Source organism: Schistocerca nitens, chromosome 6, assembly GCF_023898315.1.
Source record: "Schistocerca nitens isolate TAMUIC-IGC-003100 chromosome 6, iqSchNite1.1, whole genome shotgun sequence".
Classification (NCBI taxonomy): Eukaryota; Metazoa; Arthropoda; class Insecta; order Orthoptera; family Acrididae; genus Schistocerca; species Schistocerca nitens.
The window spans coordinates 88,389,057-88,409,184 of record NC_064619.1 but is presented as its reverse complement, the minus strand read 5'-3'; the positions used below and the strand labels follow the sequence as shown (position 1 = coordinate 88,409,184).

The following is a 20,128-nucleotide window of genomic DNA, read 5'->3' as shown; positions in this document are numbered from 1 at the left end:
TATGTCCATTTTTATACCACTAAAAATAGCTATTAAGATGCTCGGAATTAATTTTATAAGACAAAATTTTGTTTCTGAAGAACAGAAATTTATTAACATCGAGTATAGATTTAAGTTTCAGGAAGTCCTTTCTGAAAGTATTTGTATGGAGTGTAGCCATGTATGGAAGTGAAACATGGAGGATACATAGTTTAGACATGAAGAGAATAGAAGCTTTCGAAATGTGGTGCTACAGAAGAATGCTGAAGATTAGATGGGTAGATCACTTAACTAATGAGGAGGTATTGAATAGGATTGGGGAGAAGAGAAGTTCGTGGCACAACTTGAGAAGAAGAAGGGACCGGTTGGTTCAAATGGCTCTGAGCACTATGGGACTCAACTGCTGAGGTCATTAGTCCCCTAGAACTTAGAACTAGTTAAACCTAACTAACCTAAGGACATCGCAAACATCCATGCCCGAGGCAGGATTCGAACCTGCGACCGTAGCGGTCTCGCGGCTCCAGACTGCAGCGCCAGAACCGCGCGGCCACTTCGGCCGGCGGACCGGTTGGTAGGACATATTCTGAGGCATCAAGGGATCACCAATTTAGTATTGGAGGGCAGCGTGGAGGGTAAAAATCGTAGAGGGAGACCAAGAAATGAATACACTAAGCAGATCCAGAAGGATGTAGGTTGCAGTAAGTACTGGGAGATGAAGAAGCTTGCACAGTATAGAGTAGCATGGAGAGCTGCATTAAACCAGTCTCAGGACTGAAGACCACAACAACAGCAACTGAATATTCTCTGCCGTGTTGGAGCTTTCAAGACAATTAAACTCATTGTGGTGTACCTTAAATGCGGTCATCATTTCCAGCTCTAATTTCACAGTAAAATGGTAGTACTTAGATTTGTAAAGTATATTATACAGTCATTTTAGCACGTAAATAAACATGCCAATCCTGAGTAGTATGCGGATCGACACACAGACGGACGAAAATGAACCGCGAAAATACGAGCAATAGTAGCAATCATTTTGAAAGATCCCTAAGAAAACTGATCTTTTATTGATATATTGGGTACATTAAAGTCACTGAACGTTTGCTTCGCAGATGAAAGAAACACTGTTTGTGCCTTCCTTTGAACCTTATGTTTAAGCAGCTTTTCAATTTCTTCATTTATATGACCACTAACAGAATTCTTGACAATGAACTTCAGCTAAACTTCCTTCCGCAGATGATGCATTTCTTGATGGCGCATTTGTTCCAGCTTGTCGGGATGCCGCTTAACATACTCACTGGTAAAGTTTTGACACAAATTCATGCTGAACACAGAAAACCTGCCCTATATATTTTGCAAAATATCACTCTGACTCACTCACTGATATGCAGTGGTTTCGACCAGCGCTGCAGAGAATTTCCCGAATGAAATCTGACACTTGTGCGGCACTTGTTTCAAGTAATGGCATCCAGGTCATGGCGCAGTATCAGTTCAAAGAAGCATAAACTTTAATACTGTCTATGCTCGAGAGTCATTCTAGGAAACAAATTGTTATCCGTTATAATAGCGTGTATTCTCTTAATTAAAAATTTGACGTGAGATTTTCATTGCCCTCCTTTTAAATGAGATCTGGTGCGATTTTACCAGACCCCTCCACCCCCCTCCCTCCTCCCATTTCGAGCTCAATTAATAGACGTCCCTTCGCAAGCGCAGAAAGCGTGTAATAGGGCTGTCAGGCGGATAGCCTTTGCTAACTGCACCTGCCTGCGAGCGAGCTGAGGTCCGCTGCAGTGCAGCAACGCTAAGGGACAGCGTTGGAACAGTCTAGACTAAATAAAGGGCTTATTTCAATAGTGGTACAAGTCCATTACCTCCCTTTTCTGATTATAGTGCTTCTGACATCAATGATCCAAACAAACAGAAAGAAAGGTTCATCTCTAGCAAGAAGCCATATGTTTGACTATTTCTGGTACCTCAACTGCAGATTTTTCAGCGCTCATTTAACTTTAGGACTCTGTATCTTAAAATGAACAAAAATGGACTTGTACCGCTGTTGAAATAAGCCCTTCAAATGATGGCGGAATATCATGTCTGCCATTTCCTGAGTAGAATAATGGAAATCTATTTTCGTGTGCAATTTCATGTTTTCACGGCGTATTGACTGATCCATTACATTTCGGGGGTGTGCAGCTGCAGAAGTCCCATTTCTTCACATGATATTTCGACCGTACATCTTTCGGCCATCTCCGAGCGAACCTACAGAATTTAGCCACAGCACTCGCGTCCTTCTTTAAACTCGACGGATGCATTACCGCGCATGCGGCCACACATACACTAGGGCCAGAGATGTTGCACGGCAGCAAAGAACTTAATATAAGAACGGACTCTGAGGTTGTACGCTCGATCCATGCGGGGATATCAGTGCATCAACATGAGCTGCACTGTAACGATATCTTTGCTACATGGTCAAAGAAAGCGCAGATACGAGGTTGAAACTGCTATCTCCATTAATTAAACCCTTCGCCAAACGAATTTTTGCTGCTTCCTCGCTACGGAGTCTCGGAATTATGCATTCGACTCTATAATTGCCATACAGCCAGTGCGTGGTGGTGCTGTCGGATTTAAAACAACAGGAGCGAGTGATGCTACTTCGATCTGTCGGCTCACTCAGAAGACGGACAAAAGATGTATGGCCTGAATATAAGTAGAAGAAATGGCGTGTTTGCAACTGTGCATCCGGAATCTAAACTATCGCTCTATTTTTTCCCGCTTTTATGTCTCTTACGTTCCACGGAATCACGAATCTTGTTGTGATGTCAGTACAACCTCAAAACGATATGTACGGAATGGCTAACGTAGAAGGTAGTTGTAAGTCTCTGACAACAGCATCACACTCAGAGAACTAAGCACAGAAGCGAACAAAGCCAAAAAGAAATGAGCAATGAACGTCAACAGAAAGACTACCTGCACCGCACAGTAGTGACCGTTCTCAACACAAATACTGTAGAAAGGCCCAAACTTCAACAACTATTTGTTTCCCGGTCTATGTTTACAGTGCCTCTCTTTAAATTTTAATCGGCTTTACTTCCTGTAAGAACACATCTCAAAAGAAAACACGCTGCACTTTCCCCAAATCGTCCAACTGCAAGGGTCAGAGCTGTACCTAGAAGATAGTGTACATCTAAATCTACACACGTACTCCGAAAGCGATCGTACCGTGCATAGCGAAGGTCGCCCTGTACCACTGCTACTCGTTTTCTTTCCTGTTCCACTTGTATCACAGAGTGAAAGAAAAGCGACTCCCTATAAACCTCCGTACAAGCTCTAATTTCTCTCTTCTTATCTTCGTGGTCCTTATGCGAAATGTATGTTGGCGGCAGTAGAATTGATCTGCAGTCGGCCTCAAATGACTGTTCTCAAAATTTTCGCAATAGTCCCTCGCGGAAAGAGTGTCGTCTTCCCTCCTGTAGGAGAAGATTAGTGTTTAACGTCCCGTCGACAACGAGTTCATTAGAGACGGAGCACAAGGTCGGAGAGGCGGGTGGAGTGCCTTTTCAGGAGAACCACCCCAGCATTTTCCGTTAGCGATTTAGAGCAGTCACGGAAAACCTAAATCTGGATGCCCTGCGGCTGGTTTGAACAGTCGTCCTCCCGAAAGCGATTCCAGTCCGCTAACCAATGTGTTACTCTGCTCGGTTATTCACTGTAGGGATTCCCATTTGAGTTCACGAAATATCTCCTTGATACTTGTGTGTCGATCGAACTTACCGGTAACAAATCTAATAGCACACCACGAATTTCTTCGATGTCTTCCTTTAATCCTTCCTGGTTGGGATCCTAAACACTCGAACTGTGCTCAAGAATGGGTCCCACTAGCATTCTATACACCGTCTGCTTTACAGGCAAACTACACATTCCCAAAATTCTGCCAACAAAACGAAGGCCAGCATTGGCCTTCTCTGCTACGATCCTAGGAACACTCAATGTTTTTTTGTCGCTACGTCAGTCTAATGACTTAGTTTAGAATCGCATGAAAGAATGCGCACTAGAAACAGCCATTAGAAGTTTCCGCCATTTTCTAAAGTTCTTGTTGTTGTTAGACATGGCGTTGTGTATTGCTCAGCATTTGTAAATATTTCGCGTTCTATATACTTTAGTGGTGTATAATATATTAAAGCTATTTCGAAGTTATTGTTAATTTTCCAGGCAAAGAATTTTGTGGTGAGTAAAATGCTATATATTGCTAGAACTATTTACATAATATGTGGACAGTTTAGTCATACTTCGTCGGTCGTACCTGGAAACAGAAGGAGGTCTTTACCACTAAACACGTGACGCTTCCAAATGAACTAAGTTTCCTTAATCATCTTAATAGTTTTACCTGTCTTGAAAATGGAACTTTGAGTTAGTTTCCAATAGCTTCTATTTCAAAACATATTTTCATTTGTAATTGGGTTTTGATAATTCTTCTGGTTAGTTTGATTCCACTTACTGATTTTTACTGTGAAGTAGAGTAATAATGTAACAGATAGACGACCACATACAGTACTGACAAGGTTTCCTGGATTGCAACGCTTGTAAATTTCAGTAGAATACTTGTTCCTAGGCACATGTTTTCACATTTGTAAAAGCTTAATTTTACTGAGTAATTTTTGAAGTTTCAGAAAAAGACTACAGCACTTAAAAAGTGAAGGCCATCATTTAAAAATGGAATATGAACATGTACTGGGTGTCCAAGCAAGAATATTCAATATTCAGGGATATAAAAGGAATGAAAATTCGAACCACAAAAGTCTAGTAAATAGCGGCTATAAATGCATATCTTACGAACTGTGGGCACTTCTTCATCATCGATACTCTGAAACAAATCTCTTCTACTCCAAACTCTTTGTATTGTATGTTCTGGCAGATAGTAATACGAGTCAAAACAAGAAAACAAAGCCTAGGAAGCATGTGCTCTAAATTGCGCACCTTAGGACCTTAGGAGCTATGAGTAATTCTTCACAATAACGGATGCGTCTCACAGCAGCGAAGATGAAAAAGTGCTCTTAGCTTTTAAGGTATCGAGATTCCCGATTCTCGCGCAATTTGTCTGCTACTGATGTGCGGATTAGCCGCGACAGCAGTGATTGACGTTTCACATGTGGCTGTACACTTCCTGTTTCCTTAAATAACGCAACTACCCGGCGAACGGTCCGGACTCATGGATTATGCCGTCTAGGATACCGAGCAGCATACATAGCGAACGCCCGTTGGGCATTTTGATCACACTAGCCATAAGTCAACACGATATCGACCTTTACCGCAATTGGTAAACGGTCCATTTTAACACGGATAATGTATCATGAAGCAAATACCGTCCGCACTGGCGGAATGTTATTTTTTTTTCCTTTATTGTAATTTTAATCACCTATACAGGCGGGCTGGCAGCAGCATAGTACGCTGCTCTTCAGCCTTAAGTGGAACAATAACATGACATAGAGGCGATACAAACAATACAAAAAACGGTGGGCAAAAAATGGAGATACAAAAAAACAATAAACAAGAAGCCGTTCACGTTGGACGATAAAAACACTAAAACTTGTTGACACGGCGCACAAAACACGGAGAAAGGCGACAGCACATGTGAACAGTTGAGTTGTAACTGCACGAAAACCAAAACGAAGCACACACACTAGACACTGATGGCGACGATCTCCGGCGCGCGAATGTTCACTATGCGTGTGCGAGTCCGGGGACCTGCCAAGAGAGGAGGAGGAGGAAGGGGAGTGGGAGAGGGGAGAGCAGAGATGCCACGGGCAGAGGAGAAAGGGGGGAGGGAGGAAGGGGGAGGGGAAGCCCGGGGGAAGAGGGGTGGAGGGAGGTGACGGGGAAAAAGGAAAGAGAAGGGAAGGGAAGGGAAGGGAAGAGAAGGGAGGGAGGGTGCCTAAAGGAAAGGACACAGGAAGTGGGGGGGGCAGGGTCAAAGTTGATAGGAGGGGTAGATGGAGGGGGGGAGGACATCATCAGGGAGGGGGAGCTGGCGGAAGCCACCTTGGGAGAGGGTAAGGAGGGTGGAGAGATGGAGACCAGGTGGGATGTGGGCATACAGGCGCGGCAGCGGGCGGGGGTGGGAGAGGATCGGGGAGACGAGCGGGTGAGGAGGGTCGAGTTTACGGGAGGTGTACAGGATCCGCATCCTTTCAAGGAAAAGCAGGAGGTGGGGGAAGGGGATGAGATCATACAGGATCCGCGTGGGGGAGGGGAGACGGATGCGATAGGCGAGGCGGAGAGCATGGCGTTCAAGGATTTGGAGGGATTTATAAAAGGGATGGGGGGCGGATATCCAAGCCGGATGGGCAGAACAAAGGATAGGGCGGATGAGGGATTTATAGGTGTGGAGGATGGTGGAGGGGTCCAGACCCCACGTACGGCCAGAGAGGAGCTTGAGGAGATTGAGTCGGGAGCGTGCCTTGGCTTGGATTGTCCGGAGGTGGGGAGTCCAGGGGAGGCGACAGTCGAGGGTGACGCCAAGGTACTTAAGGGTGGGAGTGAGGGCGATAGGACGGCCATAGATGGTGATGTAGAAATCAAGGAGGCGGAAGGAAGGGGTGGTTTTGCCTACAATGATCGCCTGGGTTTTGGAGGGATTGACCTTGAGCAACCACTGGTTGCACCAAGCGGTGAACCGGTCAAGATGGGATTGGAGAAGGTGTTGGGAGCGCTGTAGGGTGGGGGCAAGGGCAAGGAAGGCGGTGTCATCGGCAAACTGGAGAAGGTGGACGGGGGCTGACGGCTGCGGCATATCCGCCGTGTACAAGAGGTACAGAAGGGGGGAGAGGACGGAGCCTTGGGGCACACCGGCAGAGGGGAAAAAGGTGTAGGAATCTGTGTTATGGACGGTGACATAGGAAGGACGGCGGGAGAGAAAGGAGCCGATCAGACGGACGTAGTTAATGGGAAGGGCGAAGGTTTGGAGCTTGAAGAGGAGACCGGAATGCCATACGCGGTCATAGGCACGTTCGAGGTCCAGGGAGAGGAAGATCGCGGATCGACGGGAATTAAGCTGTTCGGTAAGGAGATGAGTGAGGTGAAGGAGAAGGTCGTCGGAAGAGAAGGACGGCCGAAAGCCACACTGGGTAACGGGAAGGAGGCGGTGCTGGCGGAGATGCTGGTGCATGCGGCGGGTGAGGATAGATTCCAGGACCTTGCTGAAGACCGAGGTAAGGCAGATGGGGCGGTAGGAGGAGACGGCGGACGGCGGTTTGCCAGGTTTAAGGAACGCGGAATGTAATACGATGTCAAGTGATGAATTTGCTAATACTAATCCTGTTAATCCACCAATTGTGAATAGAAAAATAAATCCTAAAGCTCATTACGTGATACCACGTACTTATACGTTTGTGACTATTGCAGCGTCATCTATCACAAAGCGAAAAAGTGGTCCAACTAAGACATTCATATTTCTTTACGTACTACGCGAATATGTAATAAAAAATGGGGGTTCCTATTTAAAAAAATACGCAGTTGATATCCGTTTGACGTATGGCAGCTCCATCTAGCGGGCCAACCATAGCGCCATCTGGTTTCCCCCTTCAAGCTAGACATGTTTCGTTCTTTGTAGTTTTTTCGTTTGACGCTTATTTCGTGAGATATTTGGACCTGACACGATCAGTGGACCACCCTTTATATAGCATTCCTAGCCAAGAGAAATCTACTAGTATCAAATATAGGTCTTAATTTGAGGAAAAATATCTAAGAATGTACGTTTGGAACACGATATTGACGGCAGTGAAACAAACGGTGCGGGAAAACCGGAACAGAAGAGGATCAAAGCATTTGATAAGTGGTGCTACAGAAAATTAGGTGGACTGATAAGGAAGGAATAAGGAGATTGTCCGGAAAATCGGAACCATAGACAAGAAGGAAGGACAGAATGATAGGACATCTGTTAAGACTTCATGGTATAACTTCCATGGTAATAGAGGGAGCTGTAGAGGGTAAAAGCTGTACAGAAAGACAGAGATGGGGATACATCCGCCAAACAACTGAGAATGTAGGTTGCAAGCTCAGAGTTCAAAAGGTTGACACAGGAGAGGAATTCATGGCGGTCGGCAACATGTACATCCGAACACTGATAACAAAAAAAAAGTCGAAGATGTGCGTATAGTTCTTGAGTTGTGCGTTTTACAGCCCGTTTTACTACACTTTTTCCCTTCGAATGATCCATGGGTATTGAACATTCCTCCTGTTAGGGTGCTAAAGCGAAAGTCTGACAGTCTTTCTTTCTTTCTTGGGGACTTTGTCACGCTCCAACGCGGGGTCGGCTTTGTTAGTACGGATTTGGCAGCGTTAATTGCAGAGGGTGGCCGGTTGCCCTTCCTGACGCCACCCCGAACCCCCCCCCCCCCCCCCCCCCCCCCCCCCGGGATGGAAGAAGTGTACCCCAGCTGTCTGCGTCTAGTGTAAATCGTGTAATAGTGCGAACGTTTTCAAATGTCTGTGAGTCGTGTAACTGAGGCGGAACTTGGGGAACAGCCCGGTATTCACTTAGCGGGATGTGGAAAAACGCCTAGAAACCACGTCCAGGCCGGCTGGCATACCGGCCCTCGTCCTTCATCCGCCGGGCGGATTCGATCCGGGGCCGGCGCGCCTACCCGAATCCAGCAAGCAGCGCCTTAGCCCTCTTTTTTTTTGTATAATCTCATTTTGTTCGTTTTTGTTCGTTGTATCTGCTCTGGGCGGACGTCGAAAGACACCCGTTTCAGTTCGTTGTTGATCCATTAACTCAGTTTTTTTTTTTTTTTTGTTACAGAGGGCAGCTAGCCCTCTGACCGAACACGCTGAGCTACTCTGCCGGCTAGGGCTCTCGGCTACCCTGGCGGGTAAGCGAAAATCTGACCGTCTCCTCCTCTAATTCCTGTAAGAAAATGGAACACATGTTTTTAAGAAAAGAAGACACGCTTTCTTCTCTGTATAATCAAAGTGTACCATTTTTAAAAAGAAAACACGCTATTCTTCCGTGTATCATCTAAGTGTACCATTTACATCGTTTATTAAACGGAGTTTGACCTATTTTTATTTTGGAACAGTCTTGCAGTACAGTTTTAAGTGGGGAGGCAGTGGCAGAGGTGCGGAGCAGGCAGACAGGTTGTGGTGTGTGGCAGGCAGACGCGGTGCCACTACCTGGAGGGCGGCGGCTGCCTCTCGTCGCCACGCTGGGTGAGCCTGCTGGTGGCCGAGGTCTTCTACCCCAACACGGTGCTGCCCGCCTACCAGCAGCGCCAGCCTCGGCCGCCCGTCGCCGCCGCGGACGCCATGCCGCCCGTGCACGACTTCCAGAACTACCAGGACGCGCTGCGCAAGCGCGCCGGCGCCGGCGTCGACCCGCCCACCACCGAGAAGCCCTCGCACTGCGACGGCGTCGACGAGCTCGGCTGCTTCCAGGTAAACCGACGCCTCTACCAGGTCGTGTTGCGCTCCATACCCGGCTACGCCTGGGGGTGCAAGAGTCAGCATCTGGTATCCAGAGGACACGGATTTTGACCGCTCTCCAACTGACGGATCGGCTTTCCTACATACGCCTAGAAGGCTTAGTAGTCGGAGGCTTAAGAACTAGTTCTAGCGATGTTGATTTTGAAAATATCAAAATTAAATGCACTACTGGCCATTGAAATTGCTGCACCACGAAGATGACGTGCTACAGATACGAAATTTAACCGACAGGAAGAAGATGCTGTGATATGCAAATGATTAGCTTTTCAGAGCGTTCACACAAGCTTGGCGCCTGTCGTGACACCAACAACGTGCTGACATAAGGAAAGTTCTCAACTAATTTCTCATAAACAAACAGCAGTTGACCGGCATTGTCTGGTGAAACGTTGTTGTGATGCCTCGTGTAAGGAAGAGAAATGTGTACCATCACGTTTCCGACTTTGATTAAGGTCGGATTGTAGCCTATCGCGATTGCGGTTTATCGTATCGCGATATTGCTACTCGCGTTGGTCGGTGGGTTCAGGAGGGTAATACGGTACGCCGTGCTGGATCCCAACGGCCTCGTATCACTAGCAGTCGAGATGACAGGCATCTTATCCGCATGGCTGTAACGGATCGTGCAGCCACGTCTCGACGCTTGAGTCAACAGATGGGGACGTTTGCAAGACAACAACCATCTGCACCAACAGTTCGACGGCGTTTGCAGCAGCATGACTATCAGCTCGGAGACCACGGCTGCGGCTACCCTTGACGCTGTATCACAGACAGGTGCGCCTGCGATGGTGTACTCGACGACGAACTTGGTTGCACGAATGGCAAAACGTAATTTTTTCGGATGAATCGAGGTTCTGTTTACAGCATCATGATGGTCGCATCCGTGTTTGGCGACATCGCGGTGAATGCACATTGGAAGCGTGTATTTGTCATCGCGATACTGGTGTATCACACGGCGTGACGGTATGGGGTGACATTGGTTACACTTCTCGGTCACCTCTTGTTCGCATTTACGGCACTCAGGACAGTGGACATTACATTTCACCTCTGTTACGACCCGTGGCTCTACCCCTCATTCGATCCCTGCGAAACCTTACATTTCAGCAGGATAATGCACGACCGCATGTTGCAGGTCCTGTACGTGCCTTTGTGGATACAGAAAATGTTCGACTGCTGCCCTGACCGGCACATTCTCCAGATCTCTTACCAATTGAAAAGTCTGGTCAATGGTGGCCGAGCAGCTTGTTCGTCACAATACACCAGTCACTACTCTTGACGAACTGTGGTATCGCGTTGAAGCTGCACGGGCAGCTGTACCTGTACACGCCATCCAAGCTCTGTTTGACTCAATGACCAGGCGTTTCAAGGCCGTTATTACGGCCAGAGGTGGTTGTTCTGGGTGCTGATTTCTCAGGATCTATGCACCCAAATTGCGTGAAAATGTGATCACATGTCAGTTCTAGTATAATATATTTGATGATATGTTTATCATCTGCATTTGTTCTTGGTGTAGCAATTTTAATGGCCAGTAGTGTAGCTAATCTGCTGTGCTGACACAAATTCCCTGTTATCAAGTAATACAATTACTGACTGGAGATACGGGACTGCCACTCGTTAAGCAGGTATCTATGTTCCCAGAGTAAATGATATTAAAAAGAGACAGAGGGGAATAGCTATAAACAAGTAATAGTCGTGATAGAAGATTAAGAAATGAATTAAAATTTGTGCCATGGTCGAGACTTGAATCCAGCCTCCTCACTTACTATGCAGGAATGCTAGCCATTACACCACCACAGTACTATAGCAAACTTTGTTGCACAGACTACACTGTAGTGGTATTTCGATACCAGAGAGCCACGGCAATAGTGACGATGTAAGAAGGGGAAAATAAGCCGAAGATGCTGAAACGTCCCCTTAGAAAAATTATAAATGACTGTGCTGGTAAACCTCTTGCGTTATTTGATTTTCAAACAGCTGAGCAAAGCTGAACGTACTCAGACATTTCTCTCTTTACTTATTCTGATCAACACTAAACTGACACACAATATTTTTTTTAGCGCAACGCAATCTGACTTTCAATAATCCCTACAAAAGAATGGCCCTGACTATCCATAACCTTTACCTTTCATGAATCATTTACCTCACAAAAATCTTCGTTACTCAAACTACTGCACTACAGCGTGCGCCAGTACTGCCAGCTAAATAAAAGATTCTAACTACTGAAGGCACTAACTACTGATAGGCATAGTTAGCAAATGAAAGATTTTGATAGAGAACAAACAATATTTTTACCTTAATAGTCCCGTCAGAAAAAGGAAAATTGTAAGAGTATATATATATATATATATATATATATATATATATATACTCTTACAGAGTATATACAGTATATATATATATATATATATATATACTCTTACAATTTTCCTTTTTCTGACGGGCACGCGTCCAGATCGTCCGCTCTCAAAACTCTACCATCTCTTCCCCCACATCCACCACTGCTGGCGGCTCACCTCCAACAGCGCAACGCTACGCGCTGTTCACATCCAACTGCCCAACACTACAATAGCGACTGTTACAACAACGCCAACCAGCCACAGATTGAACACAGCACAGTCAGTGATTTTCATACACAGCGCTACATGGCGTTACCAACATAAAAACCTAAACAGCCGACTTACAATGCGAAGTGAAGATTGTGTTTGGGAGGGCACTGGCGTAGGGTAGTCTGTGCAGCAATGTAAACTATAGTTCTGTGGTGGTGTAATGGGTAGCATTCTTGCCTACTAACCAAGGAGGCTTCGCTTTAAGTCCCAGCTATGGCATAAATTTTAATTGATTTCTTCAGCTTCCATCATTATCGTAGATGACGATCAGACTCAAGTGTCTCGTGGAAAATTTAATTATATCAGATCTGTAAGTAATATTCAAGCAGTTAAAGGAATGAATGTAGCTACATTGATCATCAAAGACAAAGTGAATGCCTAGTAGCCCTGCTACATTGTGAAACAAAATCAGTCAACAATTTTAGGTTATATTCCAGCATGATGCTCTTCTGTAGCAAAACCTAGGAGCATAATGAACACTACAAAACAAAAACATGAAACTGTCCAAGCCCTAGACAGTTGTGTTTACTGAAATGAGATCAACTATTGGAGGTAAGGATCAATACTCGGTATTGACGCAAATACTGGCAGAGAGACAATTCTTACCACGTCAGCACCGTTGAAATCATGTTGCAGCTTCTTGTGCAAGCCATGTAACTGCATTATATGCAGCCTGAAGCGACGAATGAAAATTTTCGCTCCATGCTGTGGTGCTACTCCAATGCAGTTGGAGAGCCTCTTCAATGCTGTTTAAGTTTAAGGGGAATACCAGGTAGGCTGACGCGTAAATCAGAATTTGGATTTTATTAGGATAGGCCGTGCAGTTGAAAAGCCACAATGCCAGTATGGCATAGTGGTCAACCCATTTCCCTCGTACACAGGAGGACTCTGTTCGAATCCCGGTCGTGGTACAAATTTTCACTCGTCGCTTCAATATATATATATATATATATATATATATATATATATATATATATATATATATATATATATTGGCGATTAAAATTGCTACACCAAGAACAAATGCAGATGACAAACGGGTATTCATTGGACAAATATATTATACTAGAACTGATATGTGATTACATTTTCACGCAGCTTGGGTGCATAGATCCTGAGAAATCAGTACCCACAACAACCACCTCTGGCCATAATAACAGCCTTGATACGCCTGGGCATTGAGTCAAACTGAGCTTGGATGGCGTGTACAGGTACAGCTGCCCATGCAGCTTCAACATTATAGCACAGTTCATCAAGAGTAGTGACTGGCGTACTGTGACGAGCCAGTTGCTTAGCCACCATTGACCAGACGTTTTCAATTGGTGAGATATCTGGAGAATGTGCTGGCGAGGGCATCAGTCGAACATTTTCTGTATCCAGAAAGGACCGTACAGGACCTGCAACATGCGGTCGTGCATTACCCTGCTGAAATGTAGGGTTTAGCAGGGATCGAATGAAGGGTAGAGCCATATATCTGAAATGTAACGTCCACTGTTCAAAGTGCCGTCAGTGCACTCCATACCATTACGCCGGGTGATACGCCAGTATGGCGATGACGAATACACGCTTCCAATGTGCGTTCACCGCGATGTCGCCAAACACGGATGCGACTATCATGATACTGTAAACAGAACCTGGATTCATCCGAAAAATTACGTTTTGCCATTCGTGCACCCAGGTTAGTCGTTGAGTACACCGCCGCAGGCGCTCCTGTCTGTGATGCAGCGTCAAGGGTAACCGCAGCCATGGTCTCCGAGCTGATAGTCTATGCTGCTGCAAACGTCGTCGAACTGTTCGTGCAGATGGTTGTTGTCTTGCAAACGTCGCCATCTGTTGACTCGGGGATCGAGACGTGGCTGCAGAATCCGATACAGCCATGCGGATAAGATGCCTGTCATCCCGACTGCTAGTGATACGAGGCCGTTGACATCCAGCACGGCGTTCCGTATTACCCTCCTGACCCCACCGATTCCATATTCTGCTAAGAGTTATGGGATCTCGACCAACGCGAGCAGCAATGTCGCGATACGATAAACCGCAATCGCGACTGGCTACAATCCGACCTTTATCAAAGTCGGAAACGTGATGGTACGCATTTCTCCTCCTTACACGAGGCATCACAACAACGTTTCACCAGGCAACGCCGGTCAACTGCTGTTTGTGTATGAGAAATCGGTTGGAAACTTTCCTCATGTCAGTACGTTGTACGTGTCGCCACCGACGCCAACCTTGTGTGAATACTCTGAAAAGCTAATGATTTGCATATCATAGCATCTTCTTCCTGTCGGTGAAATTTCGCGTCTGCAGCACGTCATCTTCGTGGTGCAGCAATTTTAATGGCCAGTAGTGTAGTAGCGTCAGCGGACAGCCTGATAGCGCTTACGCCCCTCTGATCGCGTGTCCACAGGTGCGGCTGTACTACGACTGGTTTCTGGTGCCGGGCAGCTGCAAGTGCTGGAAGCCCGACTACTTCTCGCGCTTCGTGCGCCGGAAGGTGGTGGGTCCGGAGCTCTGAGGCCGCGCGCCTCCAGGCCGCCCCGCCGACAACTTGCAGCTCCAGCACGCACTTCGCCACACTGACGGTTCTTCCAGGAGTTCTTCTGAAACGGGCGCCAGGCAGGGCAGCGTGCGCGCGCGTGCCTCTCGAAACCGAGTGGAAAGTTTTTTTACCACCCTCCGAGACGGCTCTGCGTCTGACGGACGAGTAAGAACTCTCAACTGAAATGGAGGCATCGTCAGGCAGACTGGATCCTGGGTGACAATGAGTTCTCTCTCACCCGGAGATCTGATCACTCTCACAAATAATGAGAAATGTAGCGAAACTATTTATTTCACTTGGCCAGCAGTACTAACAAAGTCTTTCGGAGTATTTATTTTTTTAATCATGTATTTCGACCAATTCTGTGTTGCTCTCCATCTCTATCTACGATTCACTGATCTTTTCAGATTTGCATAATTGCTAAACGAAAAATGTTCGGTGATCCGTTTTCCCTGTTACAATTAGTGTAGGTTTCCATCTCTCTGAATAATTCCAGTGCCGAGTTAACTGTTTCTGTACTACTGTTCATTTCCCACTTTCCCACAGATGGCTTTCGTCGGTTAATATTTTCATACCTCTTCATTTCATATTTCATCTTTGCTCTCAATCTTCATCATCCTTTGCCAGCGGGTAGTTCCAAACTTTTCGAGCTTTGTCTTGCATGGTTTTCTCACGGTCCTCGCTTCAGTTCCACGCAGTTCTGTGACGCAGACGTATTGTCTCATATTCATCTTTGCCAGCCCTATGCCACTATTTGCTATCACGAGAGATCTTTCCCTCGAGAGAGCCTTCTTCGTTCACGACTGATTCTTCGTTGCTTCCATCTACTGTACTCTTGTTTCGCGGATATCAGAACTTAATCTCTCCTACGATTTGTCATTAAATTGTGACCACTGTTTTTCCTGCTACTGTCATTACCTTCTTCTGTGCTTTAAAATTCCTTAGCACAAATTAGCAATATTAAAGAAGTACAACGAAAGGTCTAAAATACTACAGTTACATACATTATCGTCCAGAGACATTTACATTTCAAACACAAGATCTTGGCGTGTCGCACGGGACAAAATCTCTTGCTATCATACTGCTTTAACAATAATGCTGTACATATTATAGGAAAGGCGTCAACTCTTCTTTTAGGATTGCACGGAAACTTAATAGCATTCGTAGAAATAATTAATGGTCAGCAGCCTACTTAGACCAAGAATTTTCTGGATTCTACACTAATCTGTCTGTTATCTTAATGTATTTCTCTATCATCATTACTCAGCCATTCGTTGTACAAAAAAATTTGTATATGATTTAACAATAAATTATTTTATTTGTTATTTTATGTGAAAATTATTTGTTTATTTACTACTTTAATTTGAAGAATTTTCCTGATTCAAATTATATTGTTTGCAGGTCATTTAAAAAGGGTGTAACATAACAGATTTTCACTTTTTCCAACGCGCTTTTCTAATACTCTCACAAGCGTGATACACCGAAGAGCCAAAGAAACTGGTACACCTGCCTAATATCGTGTAGGGCACCCGCCAACACGCAGAAGTGCCGCAACACGACGTGGCATTGACTCCACTAACGTCTGAAGTAGTGCTGGAGGGAATTGACACCATTAATCCTGCAGGGCTGCCCATAAATCCGTAAGAGTACGAGGCGGTGGAGCTCTCCTCTGACCAGCACGTTGCAAGGCATTCTAGATATACTCAATAATGTTCATGTCTGAGGAGCCTGATAGCGGGCGGAAGTGTTTAAAGTCAGAAGAGTGTTCCTAGAGCTACTCTGAAGACATTCTGGACGTGCGGGGTGTCGCATTGTCCTGCTGGAATTGCCCAGGTTCGTCCGAATGCACAATGGACACGAACGTGTCACCTGAGTCGTATCTAGACGTATCAGGGTCCCATATCACTCCAACTGCACACGCCCCACATCATTACAGAGCCTCCAGCAGCTTGAACACTGCCCTGCTGAGATGGTCCGTCCATGGATTCATGAGGTCCATCCGCTCGATACAAATTGAGACTCGTCCGACCAGGTGAGATGTTTCCAATCATCAACAGCCCAATGTCAGTGTTGACGGCCCCAGGCAAGGCGTAAAGCTTTGTGTCGTGCTGTCATCAAGATTACACGAGCGGAACTTCGACTCAGAAAGCCCACATCGATGATGTTTCGTTGAACGGTTCGCACGATGACATTTGTTAATGGCCCAGCACTGAAATATGCAGCAATTTGCGGAACGGTTGCACGTCTGTCATGTTGAACGATTCTCTTCAGTCGTCGTTGGTCCCGTTCTTGCAGGATCTTTTCCGGCCGCAGCGATGTAGGAGATTTCATGTATTACCAGAGTCCTGATATTCACGGTACATTCGTGAAAATCCCCACTTCATCGCTACCTGGGAGATGCTGTGTCCCATCGCTCGTGCGCCGACTATAATACCACGTTCAAAATCACTTACATCTTGATAACCTACCATTGCAGCGGCAGTAACCGATCTAACAACTGCGCCAGACTCTTGTCTTATATAGGCATTGCCGACCGCAGGGCCGTATTTTGCCTGTTTACATATTTCTGTATTTGAATGCGCATGCCTATACCAATTTCTTTGGCGCTTCAGTCTATAAACCAACGCTGTGAAGTTTTGCGTTATTTCCTCTTGACAAACAAATTTGGGCAGCGAATGGTTTCGACGACTTAAATACTAATCGAGTCGAAAATAAATTAACGAATCAAAGCAAGAGCCACCTAATCCAACACACGTACCGTAACGTGATCCCGTACAGCACACACAGACTTGTAGTGAACGAATAAATGTTTCATTTATCTTCCCATGTGGAACAATTTCGTGGTGAGATCATTGATAACAGGAATATGGAGTAATTAATAACTCCATGCAGCCACCTAGAAAATACTGACTCATCTATGGACACGACGCTGGTCGAGATGTAATCAGCCCATGAAAGACAACAGCGACCTTGACACACCGGAGCAAGAATATTCAGAAAATCTACAGTAACACTGAAACTTCCCGAAAGACTAATTGGGACTAGGACCCGAACCTTGCCTTCCGCTCTTTCTCACTCAACTATCCAATTACGACTGACGATTTGCTTTCATAGCTTCACATTTGCCAGCAACTCTACTTGAACTTCCAATATTCACAAAAGCTCTCTTGCACTACTTGCTATAGTACCCTGTCTGAAAGAAAAGATATCTGGAGGAATGGCTTAGTCACAGTCTAATGAATGTTTTCTAAACGACTCTCACTTTCTGCCGCAATGTGTGCGCTGGTTTGAAACTTCCTGTTATCACCGTTTGTCGAACCGGAACTGGAATCGGGACTTTTAACTTTAGTGAGAAATGTCCGTACCTACATTCTTTCTATAAACAAAAGCATTGTCCACAGATTAGCCAACATAATAAATAAATGTGGACTGTAAACAGGATGGTAACAAAGTAAACGTCGCAATCACCCATATGTTTGACAGAACTGATATCTCATTCGTAACAGGAATAATGAGAACATTTCCTGCAGAGGCCACAACTGATGAAACTAAAAACACTCTATCACATAATCGACTACCAATAAACACTGAGACTGTTTTAAAATTCTGAAGATCAACAGCAGCTTGTTGCAAAATTTATCTACAGCACAGAATTGTCACATACAGAGAACATCGTAAAGTTTTCTTTTACATACATTACTAGTATTTTACAGGACTTAAATTCAATAGAAACGGGTACACGATATAAAATAAAAACATTCTCACCTCTCATTCTGTTGATACACTTTCCTTTCTTCTCTGTTTCTCTGTCTCTCTCTCTCTCTCTCTCTCTCTCTCTCTCTCCCTCTCTCTCTCTCTCTCTCTCTCTCCCTCTCTCTGGATGCCAGCTGAAACATTATAAACTTAAGAAAACAGCTGCAGAACATAGCACAGACAAACTGTGTTACGAAAAAAATAAATGTCCGAACCTGTGGTGTTATTAAAGCGAATGGAACACATTCAGTTTATTGCTTAAGGTGAAATCGTAATAATTCACTAAATTTCCACATTGCTTACTTATTTCAGAAGTATTACTGTTGCTAAAGACTCATGCACCCAAAGAAACAAAATTATTTTATTTGACTTGAAAGTGCTGCTCTTTGCAGAAAACAATGCCATTTATTACTGTCAGGCTTACCACAAGCACAAGAATTTGAATCACTTAATCCACAGCCAATACAGGAATTTACCAAAAATGTATTATGGTACCCAGTTTACAATAAGCAGTTAGCCTGTGTCACTGACGTCTTGACGTTCACACCGCCTGGTAAGATGATGCAATTTTACTATGACAGCTGAAGCATTTGAAAAACTCCCATAAAACATGGAAACTAATCAAACATACATAAAAAATGAGACCACACAATTCCAGGCCTACACACAGAGCATCTGACAGTGGATCCGTAACAGTTATAATGGAAAACACTATCTGAGCTATACAGCATTGCCATGACAACGAAAGTGTAAACGAAGCTTGTCAAGTTAAAGTAAAAAAGAAAGTAGCTAATGTCCACCTTGCAACCACGATCCATGGAAACACACAATTACCTCTGTTGTAGTAGATAGGAAAGCGGAAATCATTTTCATGGAGGTTGTAACCTCCCCACAAAAGTGATCGATAACAACTAAATGTAAATGGAGCCAAGTGTAACTTCCCCGTGAAAATATGAAAATGAAAAGAATTGAATAGAATTGCAAATAATGCCAAATGTTAGCTTCCCACAGTAATAAAACTCAATGATAATAAAAATGTGCAAAAATGTTAAGTCCCCACAAAATTAACGTTAAGATCAACCTGATAAATTTTATAAGAGCAGCTGCGCTGACCTTAGGCCCTGTGCAATAATTAATCTGATAAATTGATTCTGGGAGGAAAAGCATAGGAAATATTGTTTCAATTGGAATGATTCTTTTCTTAAAAACGATTACTTTGAAAACAAAATTATTATTGGGGCATTTCTTCAACAAATTAATTACAATTAACATACATTACATTATCAGATGTGCGCAATGCTGCTTCATTACCTTGATTAACAACATACCTCGTCCCGAACCTTGACCAGAGACCCATGTCGACGCCTGCCGACTCCTCACACATAACTACCGACTGAGTCCAACTCGCAACTGAACTGTTCCTGCCGACTCGCTACACGCAACTGAACTCTCGCGCAGTCAAGCGCAGACTAGCAACGATAAACAACTCTCTGGTCAGAGATTCTGTCATGCCTCGCCATCGCTGGTAATGAAAACGTACGCGTTTCATAACACTCCACTGGGGGGGGGGGGGGGGGGGGGCAAAAATTTGGCAGCGATGGTGAGTCATTTGGACTTGCCATTAGCAACAAATTTTTTTAACTAACTTTACAATCACAGAATATTCAGATGTAGAACATGAAGTAAATGTGGTGCACATGCACCGAGTACAAAACATATTAGGCAATAACAAAATGTGAGTACAAAACATATTAACAAATGACATAAGTGCACACACACTGAAAAA

The 20,128-nt window shown here is 44.8% G+C and overlaps 1 protein-coding gene across 1 annotated transcript in view; it reads left to right on the top strand.

The window, feature by feature from the left end:
* The window catches only part of LOC126262460 (uncharacterized), a 421,346-nt gene extending 405,531 nt beyond the window's left edge, over positions 1 to 15,815 (top strand). The window contains exons 7-8 of the mRNA XM_049959116.1: positions 9,123 to 9,402; positions 14,458 to 15,815. Coding sequence (XP_049815073.1) covers positions 9,123 to 9,402; positions 14,458 to 14,565 — 388 coding nt within the window. The 3' untranslated portion in view covers positions 14,566 to 15,815. The remainder of the gene's footprint in view (positions 1 to 9,122; positions 9,403 to 14,457) is intronic.
* Positions 15,816 to 20,128: the final 4,313 nt, after the last annotated feature.